The sequence below is a fragment of the Muscardinus avellanarius genome (assembly GCF_963383645.1).
Source record: "Muscardinus avellanarius genome assembly, chromosome: 11".
In the NCBI taxonomy this organism is placed as follows: domain Eukaryota; kingdom Metazoa; phylum Chordata; class Mammalia; order Rodentia; family Gliridae; genus Muscardinus; species Muscardinus avellanarius.
Genome location: NC_137797.1, coordinates 36,778,111 through 36,795,749, shown reverse-complemented (window position 1 = coordinate 36,795,749; position 17,639 = coordinate 36,778,111). Strand labels below are relative to the sequence as shown.

General features: G+C 34.0%; 1 protein-coding gene across 1 annotated transcript in view; it reads left to right on the top strand.

The window, feature by feature from the left end:
- The window catches only part of LRRIQ1 (leucine rich repeats and IQ motif containing 1), a gene marked incomplete at both ends in the record, with an annotated part of 216,869 nt that extends 199,575 nt beyond the window's left edge, over nt 1-17,294 (top strand). Inside the window, one exon of the mRNA XM_080704824.1 lies at nt 17,152-17,294. Coding sequence (XP_080560950.1) covers nt 17,152-17,294 — 143 coding nt within the window. The remainder of the gene's footprint in view (nt 1-17,151) is intronic.
- Between the last annotated feature and the right edge of the window lie 345 nt (nt 17,295-17,639).

Genomic DNA, 17,639 nt, shown 5'->3' with positions numbered 1-17,639 from the left:
GCTTCCTTTAAAAAAGCCAAGACATTCATCTGTTACCTAGATTTCTAATACATCATAGGTTTACAAAGAGTTGAAAGAGATTCCATTTTCATTCAAATTTTACCATTTATTAAATCAATATGCCAAGCCAGACGCCATGGCATGCAAGCTTGTAATCGCAGTACTTGGGAGGATGAGACAGGAGGATCTCGGGTTCAAAGCCAGCCTCAGCAGCTTAGGGAGGCTCTCAGCAATTTAGTGAGACCCTGTTTCCAAATAAAATATAAAAAAAATAGGTCTGTAAGTATAGTCTGGAGGTAGAAGGTCCTTGGGTTTTATCCCCAGTACCAAAAAATATATGAATATGCCAAGAGATTTTCTCATTTAGATAATATTTAGACAATATTTGGTTTTACATGATGCTTTTAGTTTTCTCAGTTTTCTCCATTTAATACTTAAAGTATGTATTACAGTAGTCATTTTATTGAAGGAACAATCTATAATTTTATAATTTATTTTAACTATATTTTGTAGTTTATGAGTGTGTGTGTGTGTGTGTGTGTGTGTGTGTGTGTGTGTGTGTTACTAGAGATTGATCCCAGGGGCATTCTACCTCCAAGCTATAGCCTCATCTCTATTTTATTCTTTATACTGAAACAGGTTTTAAGGTGCAGAGGGCCTCACTAAGTAGCTAAGGCTGACCATGAATGTATGATCCTCCTGCCTCAGCCTTCCAAGTATTGGGTTATGATTGTTTTTCTTTAACAGCTAATATACGGTTCGCAGTTAGCAAAGGATTAGAGATCACTGTAACAGTGAATAAGGAATTCCAATTCAAGTTCTTCTTTGGGTATAACTATACTTCAAATGAGTTTTAAGCCCTTTCAATGTGGTATTGAATTTTATGAGTATGGAAATAAATTTTGCCCCGAAATGAAATATTTAACATGACTGAAGTGACTAAGGAAGGCATCCTGGACACTATGTACTTGATTTGTACCAAGAATGACAATGAGAACTTGAGTAAAGAAAGTAGTAGAAGAAAGCTATTTTTAAAAGAAAGATAAATTGTAAAATAGGAATGTATAGTTATGAAACACTGAGGAATCTGTTTGAACCAGAGTCCATATACTATAGTAATATCAAATAAGGTTAGATTGAAAAGGAAACTTATTTTTAGGTAAATTTGAAAGTAAAGTAGAAAACTTGAACTTTCCTTATGATGATGAGGAGTTAATGAAGGTTTCTGAAAGTAATATAGAGTTTTAAAAATCTAATTTCTATTACCAGAAAATTAGTTAAAACAATTCTAGCATGTCAAACCCTGTCTCAATTATATTCACAAAGTAATTTGGTAGCTGTTATCAGAAAAGTTTAATTTTGGTTGTTAAAAATATAAAACAAAATCACGTACAGTGGTACACACCTATACTCCAAGTACTTGGGAAGCTGAGACAGGAGGATTGCAGGTTTGAGGCCAGTGCATGGTAACTTAGTGAGAACTTGTTTCCAAATAAAAATTAAAAAAAGGCTGGAGATACAGCTTAGGAGTGGAATGACCTGGTGTTCAACCCACAGACACACACACACACACACACACACACACACACACACATTATTGCATAGATCTTCCAGATATTATATAAACCATACATCATAATAAAGAATGAGTATGTGCCTTCAACATGTAAAGCACTCCTATAGGCCTTTAAAATATACAATTTTGTGTGCTGAACATTACATTGAGATATGTATTAGTTAGTTCTTTCATTACTGTGACCAAAATACCTGAAAAGAACACCTTAGAAGTTCTTTTGGTCTCATGGTTTCAGAAGTTCAGTCGATAATCAGCTGGATCCAAGGCAGGAGTAATCTGTGGCCAGAAGCAGAGAGAGCAAAGAAGGGACCAGGGACAGAGGCAGCCCAAGGCCGCACCCCCAAGGCCAGGGCCACCTCCTCCTCCAGTCCCCCGATCCCGCCCAGCTCTAGTTAACACCCAGTAAATCCAATCAGTCTATGAATCTGCCAGTAGATTTATCCAGTGTGGAGACTAGAGTCTTGATTCAGGATTTTTTGTTGTTGTTTTCTTGTTTTGTTTTGTTTTGTTTTGTTTACCTTTGAACATTTCTGCACTGTCAACACCTGAGATTTTCTTGGGACATTCCATATGCAAAACGTAACAAGAATACAGATAAATATATAAGCCATTTCTATTAACATTCTGTGGACTTCTCTTTATTTCGTGTAATGAGATTTCGACTAGTAAATGGTTATAGATATTAAAGTAACATTGTCACATATTAGAAGTAGCATTATATGATGAATTTTAATCTACATGAAGATGGAATTTGAAGGACTTGCCTCTATCAGGGAAGATAATTTCTTGTATAAGTCCTTAACAGTTTTCCTTGCAGATTCTATTAGTTACAACAGTGTCATACTAATTTGGGGGTTTATCGTTCTTACTCTGCTAAAGTATATCCCAGAGCCGGTGTGGTGGTGCACTCTTGTAATCCGAGCATTTGGGAGGCTGAGACCGGAGGATCGCGGTTCGCAGACAACCTCAGCTACTTAGTGAAGCACTCCGCAATTCAGTGAGACACTGATCCAAAATAAAGAAAACAAAATAGGGCAGGAGATGTATCTCAGAGGTCGAATGCCCCTGGGTTCCATCTCCAGATCCACAAAATTAAATAAATGAATAATAAATAAAGTATATCCCAGAAAGCAGGGATTTAATAAATGATTGTAGGTACCTAGAACTACTCTCTGGCCCTTTAATATATATTTAATTAATATATATATATTCATCTTTTAGATGCAGAAGAGCTAGGAAAGAGAGTATTTGACATTCTTTTGCCTCATAGTAGAAGGCAGATATACTGACAGGAATTTATAAGGTTTAGTAGACTTTCAGCAGCATATACTATAGCTTTTATAAGGGCACTTGACTTGTCCCAAATCCTGGTATTTATGAACATTAAAGTACATCTATTCATATGTTAAGGATTTTATTTCATGTGAGTTCTTCAAACAACTGAGTCATGAGATCCAAGTTTCTAATATCTAGGCTAGAAGAAGCCAATTTTGTCATTTTTTTTCATTCAAACATATTTATCAAATGCTCCTTGGGGACTCTGTACCATTCCATGAGAGAGAAAGTTTTGATCAAGACCATTTTTCTATTCATCACAAAGTTTTTGATCTGCATAAACATTGCTATGGTTATCTGAGTCCAAACAAGAGATAGATATCATACCAGAGGTCCAATAGGACAAATATAAGCATTATTTACTGTAGGAGCAGCTTTAAGAATACAAATAAATTCTCTATGGTTCCCTAGGTCTGAGTAAGATCACTGAAGAAGGACAAACTTAGAAATGTTTCAGATCTCACTAATAAAAGTATATTTCAGCCACCAAGTAGCAGAGAAGTTCTCTGATCTGGCCATGGCTGGGCTGATCTGACATGACTGGGCAAACAGTAGGTAACTGTCCAGAGTATGGAAGAGAGGTCAGATGGTTGGCAGTCAGCAGTCTAGGCATGCAGTGAGAATGTGCCCTGTCTGGTAAGGGCAGAAAATTAAGAAGCATTTGGTTTTCCTGTAGAGAAGATGGTACACAGATTATTGCAAAGCTAAAGCTGCATAGTTGCAGAGGGAATACTGTGTTAAGTCTGTAGCTCAAGTAAGCTGCATGACAAGCCTTCCAACCCATAAGGCCTCACGTACCCCCACCCAGGCCAACATTTCCAAAGCCGCCTCCTCCTGCAATGTCTCACCAGCATAGTTTTCTGAGAAAGATGAACTGTGTTCTCACTTACAAAGAGAAATGCTTAATAAAATTCCTATATCATGAATCATGTAGTGAAAGGTACATTTATTGCTAGGAGACAGTAAGTTGATAGTGGATATAGATGCATGCACTAAGTTACTGCTTTCTGAACACAATTATTTATATACATGTAAATTATAAGTATTTGAAAAACATCTTTCTTTATAAAAAGTAAGTTGGACTCAGGTTTTGCCTCTTTAGAAGATAATCACAGCTTGAATCAAATTAAGTTCCAGTATTTGATTAAAATTGCAAAAAAATGCTTTCCAATTCTCTCTCTCTCTCTCTCTCTCTCTCTCGCTCTCGCTCTCGCTCTCGCTCTCTCGCTCTCGCTCTCGCTCTCTGTCTCTCGCTCTATCTTGCTCTCTCTTTCTTCCTCTCTTGTACTGGGGATTTAACCCGGGGCATTATACCTATGAACTACACCCCCAGCCCTATTTCATGTTTTTATTTTGAAACAGGATCTCACTAAGTTGAGAGAACCTCTGTTAAGTTTCTGAGGTTGGCTGGGAACCTGCGATGCTCCTCTCTCAGCCTCCCAAGTGCAGGGATTATAGGCATGTATCACCACACCTGACTCTTTCTCTCTGCAAAGTTTTATATGCTATTTACAGCACTTGAAACCATGCCATTAACCAGGAAAAACTATTAACAGAATAAAGCCTAATAAAATATACGTTTCACTACATTGAAATTATAAGGTACCAAGAAAGCAAGGGTGATTAGTGAACAAATTGCATTTATAAGCAAAGTTATAGAGAGGGTAGTGTTGGTAAGTGTGTTTGCAGGTTGGGAAACCTGATTTATAGTCCTCATTTGACTCCTCACCTACTTGTTTTCAATATTGGCTAAATCACTTGCAACTTCTGTATAATTTAGCAAGTAAGAGATATCCTAGCATAATGGGGAGAAATTTAGAGTAAATCAGATAATGAATTTAAACTTCATTTCTCATATGTATAATCTTTTTAGACTTGGATAAGGTATTTAAGGTTTTGTTTGTCCATTAAGAGAATATTGTGGTGGGAATACCTTGAATAGAAATAGATAATGCTAGATAGATACATAGATGCAAAATAAACACTCTTGTGGGAAGGGGAGGAAAGAAATGAGTATAAAGGAGAGCCCAAAGACCATATATATATAGCTTTCAACTGCCATAATTCTGAAATTATAACAAAACTTTTCATATATGATAATTTCCCCCAAAAAAAGTAACAGAAGCTATTACTTTTGACGTTTTGCACTAAGAAAATCACACTTGTAGATGAAAATTTGCTTCATTACAGAATACTTTTTAATGATCCTAATTTGAAACATTGTTTAAGCTGTTCCTCATTAATTTAGCTAAGCATAATCAACCGAGAGGGGAAAAATAAAATATTTTCTTTTTTGTGTGTGTAGTACTAAGGATTGAACCCAGGGGCATTCTACCTCCAAGCTAAACTCCAGCCTTATTATTCTTTATTTTAAAACAGAGTCTCACTAAGTTGCAAAGGGGCTCACAAGTTGCTGAGGCTGGCCCCTAACCTGCAATCCTCGTACCTCAGCCTCCCAAGTACTAAGATTACAAGAGTGAGCCACCACGCCCAGCTGAAAAGTATTTTCTGTAAATGTTTTCCAGTAAAAGTTTAGAAAATTCTCCCAAACATAAGAAATAACAGGTCTTTTATCAAATCAGGTTGAACTTTAAAAAATTCAAAAGATATTCTAGAACTCAATACATCTCTGGGAATGATCTGATTTAATAATATTGTACTGTAAATATTTATTAGTTGATACTTCAGTGTCCCAACACATTTTCAAAGTGAGAGAAAAACTCCAATTAAGAAGCCAGCTAGTGCTTTAGAGTTCCCACTTCTCAACAGGCTAATGGGCATTTGTTGTTGTTTATGTTTTAATGGTTGCATTCTAATTGGAGTTATAGGAAATCTCAGGGTAGTTTTGTTTGCTCCTCTCTGACTGCTAATGATGTTGAACATTATTATTATTATTATTATTATTATTATTATTATTATTATTATTATGGTGGTACTGGGGTTCCTGGAAGCCCTTCTACCTCCGGGCTACACTCCCAGACCTATTTTATATTTTTGAAACAGGGTCTCTTACGCCAGCCCAGCTGGCTTCGAACCTGCGCAATCCTCCTGTCTCTGCCTCCCAAGCGCGGGGATGACAGGCGTGCGCCACCACGCCCCACGATGTTGAACATTTTTAGACATTAGCCATTTGAATTTATTTTGTGAAGTGGCTATTTAATTCACGTGATTCTTCTTCTTCTTCTTCTTCTTCTTCTTCTTCTTCTTCTTCTTCTTCATTATTATTATTATTATTATTATTATTATTATTATTATTATTTTGGTGGTACTGGGGTTCCTGGAAACCCTTCTACTTCGGGGCTACACTCCCAGACTTATTTTTATACTTTTTTATTTGGAAACAGGGTCTCTTAAGCCAGTGCAGCTGGCTTCAAACCTGCATGATCCTCTTGCCTCCACCTCCCAAGCGCGGGGATTACAAGCATGCGCCACCACGCTCGTGCTTGCCCATTTTTTATTGTTTTTTGGGGGGGTTGTTTTAGTGGTGGGTTGAGTTCTCTGGATACTCTAGATATTAGTACTCTATTGGAGGAGGAGTAGTTGGCAAATATTTTCTCCCATTCTTTCGGTTCTCTTTTGAGGTTCTTGATAGTTTCCTTTGCTATACCAAAGCTCTTCAGTTTAATGCATTCCCACCTATTGATCCTCCTTTTAATTTCTTGTGCCTTTGGGGTCTTGTTGAGAATGTGTTTTTTTGTTTGTTTGTTTATTTGTTTGTGTTTTACCTGTGCCTATGGGTTGCAGTGTTGGACCTATGCCCTCTTTAAGGAGCTGGAACATCTCTGGTCTGATTTCCAAGTCTTTGATCCATCCTGAATTGACTCTTGTGCAGGGTGAGAAAGTAGGGTTTATTTCCATTTTTCTGCACACGGTTAACCAGTTTTGCCAACATCATTTGTTGAAGAGGCTATCTTTTTATCAGTGTATGTTTCTGGCCCCATTGTCAAAAATCAATTGGCTGTAATTGTGGAGATTTGTTTCTGAGTCTTCTATTCTGCTCCATTGGTCTATGTGCCTGTCTTTGTGCCAGTACCATGCTGTTTTTATTACTGTGGTTTGTAGTATAGTTTGAAGTCAGGTATTATGATGCCTCCTGCATGGTTTTTGTTGCTGAGAACTGCTTTGGCTATTCTAGTTTTTTTGTGTGTGGTTGTTGTCCCAAACAAATTTAAGGACTGATTTTTCTATGTCTGTGAGGAATGACATTGGTAATTTAATGGGTATTGCATTGAATCTGTAGTTTTGATGATATTTATTCTGCCTATCCAAGAGCATAAAAGTTTTTCCATTTTCTATGGTCTCTGATTTCTTTTTTCAATGTTTTATAATTTTCCTTGTAGAGGTATTTTACCGCCTTGGGCTATCAGGAGGTGAAGTATTTTCTAGGTTTCTTTTTCATTGGATTTATGTTTGGCATACAGGAAAGCTTCTGTTTTTTTTTTTAAGATTGATTTTATATCCAGACACTTCACTAAATTTGTTTATCAGTTTTATAATCCATGCTGTTGTCTTCATGGTGCCTTATTGTTACAGGATGAGAAAACCATAATTATGTGACATTTTTATGTTATGATGGTTTTTATTTGGACCATAAGCTTATAATTTAACATAAAATACTAAGTCAAAAAATACAGATGGAACATACAAACACAAGACGGAGAGAGAAGATTACTTCTTAACCGTTGCCACATTACCATTTGTACTAAAAGTAAAATTTAATTTATTACTAATGCTTCATTGGTGGACTTACCTGCCCATTTTGTACTCTTCTTGCTAGCCAAACTTTCTTCCTTCTACTTCTAATATATGTCACCTTTGAAGCTTCCTGTTTTCAAAGCTCCAGGATCTCTAACTAGCATTTTGACTGTTGTGGCAGTTCTGTACTTCCTACTGGTCCTTTTTATTCCATAACTTACATTTATGAATACATTATTTTCTCACTAAGTATTAGAGACATTTTACATTTACCTTAATTTTTGTTGCATACAATGTTTAAAAAGTGAATGTAAGTTATATTTACTCATACTCTTGCTTTTGTGTTTTTCAATATAGAATGAAAGTGTATTTTATTTTTTATTGGTGCATTGTTGAAAGTGTATTTTAAAGGGAATAAATTGAATTTTTATTCAGTTATCCACTAATTAGTTAGAATATCATTTTCTCTTGTACCTAGCCTTTATTTTGAAAGTCCAGATAGCTCTATAATTTTAATGTTGTTTTCTCAGATATTAAAGGAAATTATGTGCAGAAGACTTTATTATTCTCTGTCTATGCAAGGTCCAAAGAAGACACTGCGCTTAGTGTTATTAAAGTGTATATTTATGTAATAGAGCCAGTGCTCTATTAACTTGACAATAGTAATTTGTAAGACCCAATCTTTTCTTTGTTTTTTTCTGTGCAAAATCATGGTTTCTGAAGTGAATCTATTTAGTAGAAAATGTGAATGTCAACTCTAACATCTTGTGCAATATAATTTTACAATTGTTATAGTAAATATCAAGTAGTATTTGTTAAACAATTTTAGAACTTCTGGTAAATTCACTTTACCAAAAGACTTTTGGGGGTAATCAAGAAGCCAGTGAGTTAAATAATGAACTTAAAAGTCTGAAGAAGAGGAGGGGGTGATGCAGGAGGAGAGTCAAGGACAGCCTCAGCAACTTTGTGAGCAACTTGGTGAGAACTTGTTTCAAATTTTAAATAATAAGGCTGAGTGTGTGGAGGTAGAATGCCTCTGAGTTGGGCCTCCAGTGCACACAAAAAAGTCTGAAAAAGTGTTTTGTTGTTGTTGTTGTTGTTGTTGTTGTTGTTGTTGTTGTTGTTTTTGTTGTTTGGTAGTACTGGGGTTCCTGGAAGCCCTTCTACCTCCGGGCTACACTCCCAGACCTATTTTTACATTTTTATTTGGAAACAGGGTCTCCTAAACCAGCGCGCGGGGCTGGCTTCGAACCTGCGCGATCCTCCTGTCTCCGCCTCCCAAGCGTGGGGATTACAAGCGTGTGCCACCACGCCCGGCGCTAAAAGTGTTTGATAAAATAATTTTATAAATCGTGTTGGGGCAAGATAGATGATAGATATTTTTTGTTCTAATCACTCACTTGTGGAAATTAATACCTTCTTAAAACTTTATATTTATAGGCCATTATCTATAAAAACTTTATTTTTATAGATAATGGACAAATTATTTCATCCCAAGGCTTGCAACAACAGATATCCATCTCACATTTGATTTTCTAATGATTTCCTTTATGGCACTGTGGTTCTGGCGGCATACTGTATTACTGAATTTCTTATTTACAGTAAATTTCTTATTTACAGTAAAGCCTAGTCATGTAAAGCCATGTTTTAATTGTGTTACTATCCATTTAGCTTTGGGCAAATAATTTAACTTCACTGCCTGAATTTCCTCATTTCTAAAGTGAGGGTAGTGACAGGTATCTTGCAAAGTGGTAATCACACTGAGAGAGACAGCGAAAGTAAAGTGGGGTTAGAGCCTAGCACACGGTAGCTCACGGATAGCTCTGCTGTCCCTTCAGCATGGCGTTTTCAATAAAGTTATTTGAATGAGCTAACATTTTTGGCAGAGAATTGAAAAGCAAATGTGTAATGAGACAATATGGGAAATACACAAATTATTGTTAGCAAATTTAATGATAAAAATTTGGGGTTTTGTTGATGCTACATGCACAATAAAGAGATGCTTAAATATGTATATAATGGTAATGCTTGTAACTCTTGATATAACTGTGAGTCATGCTATTCTGCCTACAAAATCTTCTACTAAAATACTTGATATTTACTATAACAATTGTAAAATTATATTGCAGAAGATGTTAAAGTTAACATTCACATTTTCTACTAAATAGATTCACTTCAGAAAATATATTTTTCCACAGATAAAAACAAAGAAAAGATTGGGTCTTATAAACTATCATTGCCAAGTTAAACAATTTTATTCTATACTTAGTCAAATCTGGGGAGTTTCTTCCTCTGTATTTTTATCTTCAGCATTGAATTCAATTTTTAAAAACCTATAACTAGGCCGGGCGTGGTGGCGCACACTTGTAATCCCCACGCTTGGGAAGCGGAGACAGGAGGATTACCTCACTGGTTTAAGAGACCCTGCCAAATATATATATATATATATATATATATATATATATATATATATAATATGTATTATATAAATATTATATATTTATATAAAATAGGTCTGGGAGTGTAGCCCAGAGGTAGAAGGGTTTCCAGGAACCCAAGTACCACCAAAAAAAAAAAAGCTACATTTTATAAAATTATAAGAAAAAAAATTGGTCTTTGGTACTGTGAAAATGTAAACTTTAAGACTCCTTTTAATTTTTATTCTTTTTTTGAAGTACTGAGCATAGAACACAGAAACATTCTTTTTCTTTATTTTTTGTGGTACTGGGGACAGAATCCAGGAGTCTTCTACCTCCAGGCTACACTCCCAGACATATTTTATATTTTATTTGGAAACAAGGTCTCACTAAGTTCCTGAGAGCCTCACTAAGTAGCTGAGGCTGGCTTTGAACCTGTGCTACCCTCCTGTCTCAGTCTCCCAAGTCCTGTGATTACAAGCATGTGCCACCTCGCCCAGCTTTTATTCTTTATTTTTGAAACAGGTTCTCACTAAGTTGCAGAGGGTCTCACTAAGTAGCTGAGAATAGCTGCAAACCTGTGATTTTTTTTTTCTGTCTCAGCCTCCCAAGTACTGGGATCACAGGCATGTGGCACCACTCCTGGCTCCTTTTTATTTTTGCTTAAACTATTAACTCTGATTTTTTTTTTAAGTCTGAAATGATTGGTCAGGGACTTTAAAATACAGATTTATTAGGTCTTGATATTTTATCCTTAAACTTTGGCAATCAATTAAATAAACACATTAAGATTAATGATTAAAAACTTAAAATATACCAATACTCAAACTGGGTAGTAAAAAGTAATTACTATCACATTAAGAACACATTTACATGGTTAGTGAACTCATGCGGTATACATAAATTTTAAAAGTCTACTACTTAGCAGACATACAATAAATAGTTGTTAATTTAATGTTCTTCAGCAAGTTGACACTGTCCATTTCAAGGTCTGAAACAGTTTAGTGAAATAGTCAACAGTGATTCCAGGCACAGTTAAATGTAACAGTTATTATTAACCACAGAATAATGTTTATGGATCTGAAACAGTAGCTAGTTTCAACAGAAATGACATTACCCAGAGAAAGAAAAATTTCATCCATGCTCATGTGAGAAAACTACTTGTACATATGTCAGCTACATCTATTCTTTGTAAAAAAAAAAATTAAAATGTTTGAGGACAGGATTTATGCATGCTCTATTGATAATAGATTAAAGCACCATGTTCCTAATTGTAATATTTTAGTTCTTACCCCATTCCTTCCTGAGAACTTTCTTTCTTAAATAAATTGCTTTACTCTGCTTTATTTTTGGTTATTATTATTGTTGCTTTCAAACCAATTTCTTACACTAGCTAATGTGGTGCAAAAATAAATGGGTACGGTCAAATGTGAAATGCATTTGTCAAATGAATGAAACCGAAGTGCAATAATATAATAAATCCTCAGGCTAGTCATGTTTATTGTTGCCAAATGTCTCCCTGCTAAGAACTAATAAGCATGAAAAGGGATAATGAAAGTTTCCATGAAAAATTTTTGGGAAACCTATCCACAAGTCTTCACTATCTGGGAATGTGGAAATAAGTATTTGTTTTATACAAGTTCCAGATGAGAACAGTAAAGATGAAATTTGGAGAATAGAGTCACATGGAAAGCAACTACGATATGACAGTTACTAATATTATTTGGCTCCTAGAATAAAATTGACAAGAAAACTCCATGAAGGACAAGAATAAAAGAATGCCTGCCACAGCATATACACTAGACAAATACATGATGAATGAACGTGTGAATTCAGGGACATTTTTTAAATTAAAGCTTTCAAAGACCCCTGGTAATCTTGTAAATCCAATTTGAGTTTTAAATGTTTACATTTAAAAGATACAATAAACATTTGAGAACTTGAAATGTGTGTTTTTGCTAAAAATTTCCTTTGGCAAAATTAATTAACATGAGAAAAAGAGGAGCGAAGACTGCTTTCAAGTATTTGCATTATCGATACCATATTCCTTAGATACAAAAGACTTACAGAAACTTAGTTTTAAATATAGTAAAATGAATGGAATCCTTAAAGGACATTTAAAAAAAAATTATTGGAGAGTTTGGCAATGGACCTTTTCCAAACTGGAAAAAAAAAATGGAACTTTTATGAAATCCTTTTGGAACCAACAGAATGCAGTAGAAAATGAGTGACAGATTATTGTAAAATTCCACTTCCTTGCTTAATGAGTTACACTTTCTATTACCTAGGCAACCTATAAGTTTAAATGCCCAGTATATATCTAGTATGTCAGTGAGAAATCAGAAAACCACAATGATCAGAGTTATATAGAATAGCTTGTATCAATGGAAAGAAGGATTTTAGTAAGCTTGAGGACCACATGAGGAAGGGGCAGTCTAGTTCTGCAACATATCACAAAGTGTATTTAAATTTTACATCCCCCAAAAAATTGCTCAAAGAAAAAAGCAGGCCTCTGGGGGAAAATGAAAACAATGTTGAATAATATTATTATAAGAACGAGAGAGTTCATAGGAGCAAGACAATACTTTTAGCACATTTTTGACACCACATTTTAGCCAGCCTTGTCTGTGCAGATTCAGCCATGAGGTGTTTTTTCTTTTAGAACAAATCAATAGAAGTAAAAAAAAAAAAGTGTAAAAATTGTGTAAAAAATAATAAGAACAAAGAAAACAAGTACATATTATAAAGTGGTCCCAAATATTAGACTCCAGATCAATTATACATAACTACTATCTAAAGTACAAAAAAGGAATAAAGCAAGAGTAATAATCTATCAAAATAAGATGCCCATTTCTATGTGATATTGAGCGTTTATGCTCATTAGGAATATTTATTCAAAAATAAAGGTACATGTTCAAAGCAAATTATATGTGTTATACATGTCAATGTAAATATATAATTAAAAGGAAAAATTAAAAAAATAGACATCTTGATTACTAAGACTGATAACAAGTACTGTGTATATTTTGTGACTGTCAAGTGTCCAAATTTACCTATTTTTCTCACTTTTTGTCTCTTAAATATTAAGAACAATTATAATTGTCACTGTTCAATTGAAATTTTGAGAAGCAAATTTTTATTGATATTTTATAACACATAGAGAGCTTAAAAATCTTTATCTATGATACAAAACATCTAAAAATCTCAAGAATAAAATTACATAGAGAAAATCTGATCATAGTATAAGCTACCTATGTATTTTTATTTCATTTTTACCGTCAGTATTATATTTTCAAATTTTCTACCTAAAGCTCACCATAAATGATGATTCTCATTCAAGGATAAATATCGCATAGTCTCGAAACGAGACTGAAATTTAAATACTGTACTATCTACCTCAACCCCAAACTTGCCCAATGTAACTAATTCATTGCACTTAAATTGATGTAAATGCTTTGCTGCTAAAAATTTGTTCTGGTCACTTTCATTAAAATGTTGAATTTTTTTCTCCATGCTTTACTTATGCTGTATCTGCTGCTAAGTAATACAATATGGGAAGGCCTTTGAAATAGTTTCTACATCCAGACACATAGTGTCGGGTATATTGATGGAAATCCAATGACGTATTACTCTATACATCATGAGATTTCTATTCTGACCCGTTTAACAGTTTTTATATAAATACCAGGAGAGTCATTCAAAGCATTTTACATATTAAATTACTTATCAAAACACAGCATATATAGACCTTGACATTTGTTAAAGAACCAAGGATTCAACCAAAAAAAATTTTTTTTAAAGGAGCAGAACAAATCTTGAGCAGAACACAGATTGAGCAAAGTGACTTCTTAAAAAAGAGCATTCTTCTCATGTAGACATACTTTCAGCACATATTTAAGAGGCTGGACGGTTTCTGTGATCACCTGCAAATATACAGCAGACTGTTGAAAAAATATAAAATCTATAATACTAATGTTGCAGCAAAGGGAAAACGCTGTTAAAGTTCTTTCAGTCATAATTTTTCTGTTCCAGGAACCCATCAGTAGGTCTAACTTTAATATCAATGTTTTTGAAGCAAAATTCTCTTGCAATTTTGTTTTCATGTGGGTAAGTAATTTTAGAATGATTATACATTGACCGTATTAAATTGCTTTTTATTTTCTTTTTTCATTTCTAGAGTAATCATAGGACAAAGTAATGACTTTGCAATGAATGCCAATATGTGATTCCTTCAGAGATATGGTTTTTTACTCCTCAATTTATTTTCTATATATCTAGTGATTTGAGTTTATATGATAACAAAAGGAATCACTAAATGCAATGAGAGACTAAGCTATATTGATTACTTGCTATAATTGTTCATTTACACATAGCAAAACAATAAAACAAGCTTTCAGCCACGCCTAAAATATCACTTTAGCAAAAACATCATATATTCACTTAAGTGTTTGTTAAAGAATAATTTTCCTTGGAATTTTTATTTCACTGAAAATACATTTGAAATGTGGCATAAAGCTGTCTTGTAGTATCAAGAAATGTCTTTATAAATCACAAGTATTATTTGCTGAGGAATTTACTCTAAACAAGAAAATTTACAGTCCCTTTAAGTATAAGGTTACAGTATAGATAAGTATAAAAAGATTTAAAATTTTATCAGCAGCTTCAAAGTAACAAAGATAAGTACTATAAGGTAAAAATATATATCATATAATAAATTCCTAATAATTAGACAAACCCTTCATAATGTAGAAACACCTAAAATGTTAAAAATTGAGAACTGGTATTTAAAAAGTTTATTTGAGTGCAATTCAGTTTTTAAAATAATTACTTTAGACGTACATACAATTATCTATAAATATCTCAGTAGTTTGTATAGAAAGTGTAACCTTGCCTTCATGTAAATTACCTTCTTTCTAAAATAAATAGCTTATATTAAAATAAAGCCCTTAAATAATGTATTTTATATTAAGATAGTTTCATCAGACATATTGTTAACACATAGTGAACTGTGTTATTGAATTAAATTTTAGAGTACTCTACTGCACACATTCCCATGAATAATTCTTGGAAAGAACTTGACTTTGCTTTCTCCACTGGAACAAAACATCTGTATTAGTCATTTGTGAAGATCTTCTTACTGTTTTGTTAATCTCCATTTTTATCTTAAATGCATTCATCTGAATGATGATATGAAGGTGTCCCGTGAGCTATTTATTTCTCAGATACTTGGCTCTTACTACCTTCTCCCTGTGTATTACTTACATTTTCATAAACACATATTTGCCATCCAGGAAATAGTTTATTCATCAGTGCTGGGATTAGATGTAGGTTTGCTCTTCCAGTTGTTGTTATTTATTTTAAGGACCAAAGTAGACATTTCATTCTCTTATGGGGGAGGGTGTCAAATTGTATCTTTTCAATACATAAATAACAAGTAGAAGGATAAGTTTTTGGGAAGCAACTCCTTAATACTTTTTCAGCCACTAGTATGCCACATAGGAAACGCTTATTTGTGCCCAGTAATATTTCTGTTGCTTAAAAGAGTTCAGATTACACAGGATAAATGTGGCCTGCTTGTGGAAACTAACTTCAGTGGTCCTTTCTGTCAGTGGTTACTGTGTGCTGAGATGATTGCCTTCACGAGTGGCAGTTGTTAAGATCTCTGTACTCCTGAGCTTATCCATCTGCAATTCCAGTGCAGTTTGGGGCCTGTAGCCAGAGGCAACAGCCTCTTTCAGCCCTGCACACTCTTCTTAAAACAATAGTTTTTAATTTTTTTCTGTTTTCCATAAATGCTCTGTTTGTAAACTAAAAGTAAGATATGCTTCCTTTTTAAAAAAGTTCATTAACTTCTTTGAATTTGTTTTTCTATAGGTATTAAGACTAAAAATCAAAATGCAATACGCTGTTTTTAAAGAGATTTTAAGTATAAACTGAATATCCACAGTGCATATTCATAATCATATTATACAAATTTCAAAGCACAGACCAGTTTCCACATGTGGAAATTGCTAACTCTTCTATTTGTATATATACTTTGTAAGATATTTAAAATTTTAGTTGAAAAGGTATTAATCTAAAAAAGGAGATTTTTTTTTTCTCAAAACGTACTCAAACACAAAAGCATCACAATGGAGAATCGTGTGGTTTGAACCTTTGCCTCAAGCCAGGACTGAGGAAGCCTGGAATGCCTCACTCTGTTGCTTTTCAAACCCTTTCCCCACAGATACAGCCCTGTGCTCGCTTGTCTTAATCCTCAGGAGATTCAAAGCAGATGATCATAATTCCTTAATAGTATTCTTGATAATGGCATCTTAGGGTCTCATGGAATAAAACATGCCTATTCCACAAGTCCATTCCTGCAACAACTACTTGCTTTTGAGTCTAATAGTTTTTGCTCCTTTTCTATGTATAATTTCTAACCTGTTTGATGCAAACAATCATCTCTTTCATTTTATAGCACCTCTAGACAAAAATGACTGCCATCTTACCACCTTCATCACAATAATCAGGAGAGACGTTATTCACATCCACCCAGGAATGCATATGTTATTTCCCTCTTTCATAAAACCAAGGCTCTGAAAGGCTGTGGTGGCCCCTACTTCATGTAGCCAGACTGTATCCCATGACTACCCTTAGATTCTAGATCTAATGTACTCTCCTTTTTTTACCAAGAATTCATTTTTTTTCTGAAAAGACCTTAACTCAATAATTTCATAGGATGATTTCTAAGACAAATTATAATATATGCTTTATTTATTAAAAGTTACATGTTTTATTTATAAAGATGTAAGCTACTGAAAATATAAATATGAATACAGATGTATTAAAAGGTTTGATCATTTCATAGTCTTGAAATACCAGGGATACTTGAATATGTATATAAAAGGCAACTGTTACATGTATTTAATTTTTAGTCAGTTCCTTTCATTTACTCTAACCGCAATTTTTGCCAATCTTTGATTATATTCCTCTGCAAACAAAAATAAACTCAACAAAGATACTTTTGTTAAACTTGAAGAGCATAAGAGTTTTCAAATGCCTATTACTGACTGAAGTATGTTTCTTTCTTTATAATTTTACTTGGATCATGTTAAGTGAAAGTGTACATTTAATATCACTGTCTAGGTTGTTCAATTAAGGGAATACTTGCACCAATGATCACAAATACAAGACCTTCTAAGAAAGAACGTATATCATTCCGAGACAATCCTGTGCAGCTCAGTGGTGGATGGGGAAGTGGCAAAAAGAAGGCAAAAACTTCCAACTAGTTCTTCAAGCTTCAGCATTCAAAACATATGGCACACGGCTTATTTAAAAGAAGTCTGTGGATATCTGGTCAAGTTACCAACTGGAGTTTTGGAGTACCGTGTTTAAATTGTTCTATTATACATATTTCCCAATTTTGTTTTTTGGTGTATTTATCTTCTTTCCAATCTACAAAACAGAGTTTGCAGTTCTTCCTGTGTTTGTGTGGAATGGCCTCCAGAAAATTAATTCTTGAAATATTGCAGTGGAATTTGTATATACAGTTTCATCTCTACTTTATATTCTTATAACACATGTGGTCAAGATGATTTTTGTTACCAATAATACATTTTAGTACTATACATATA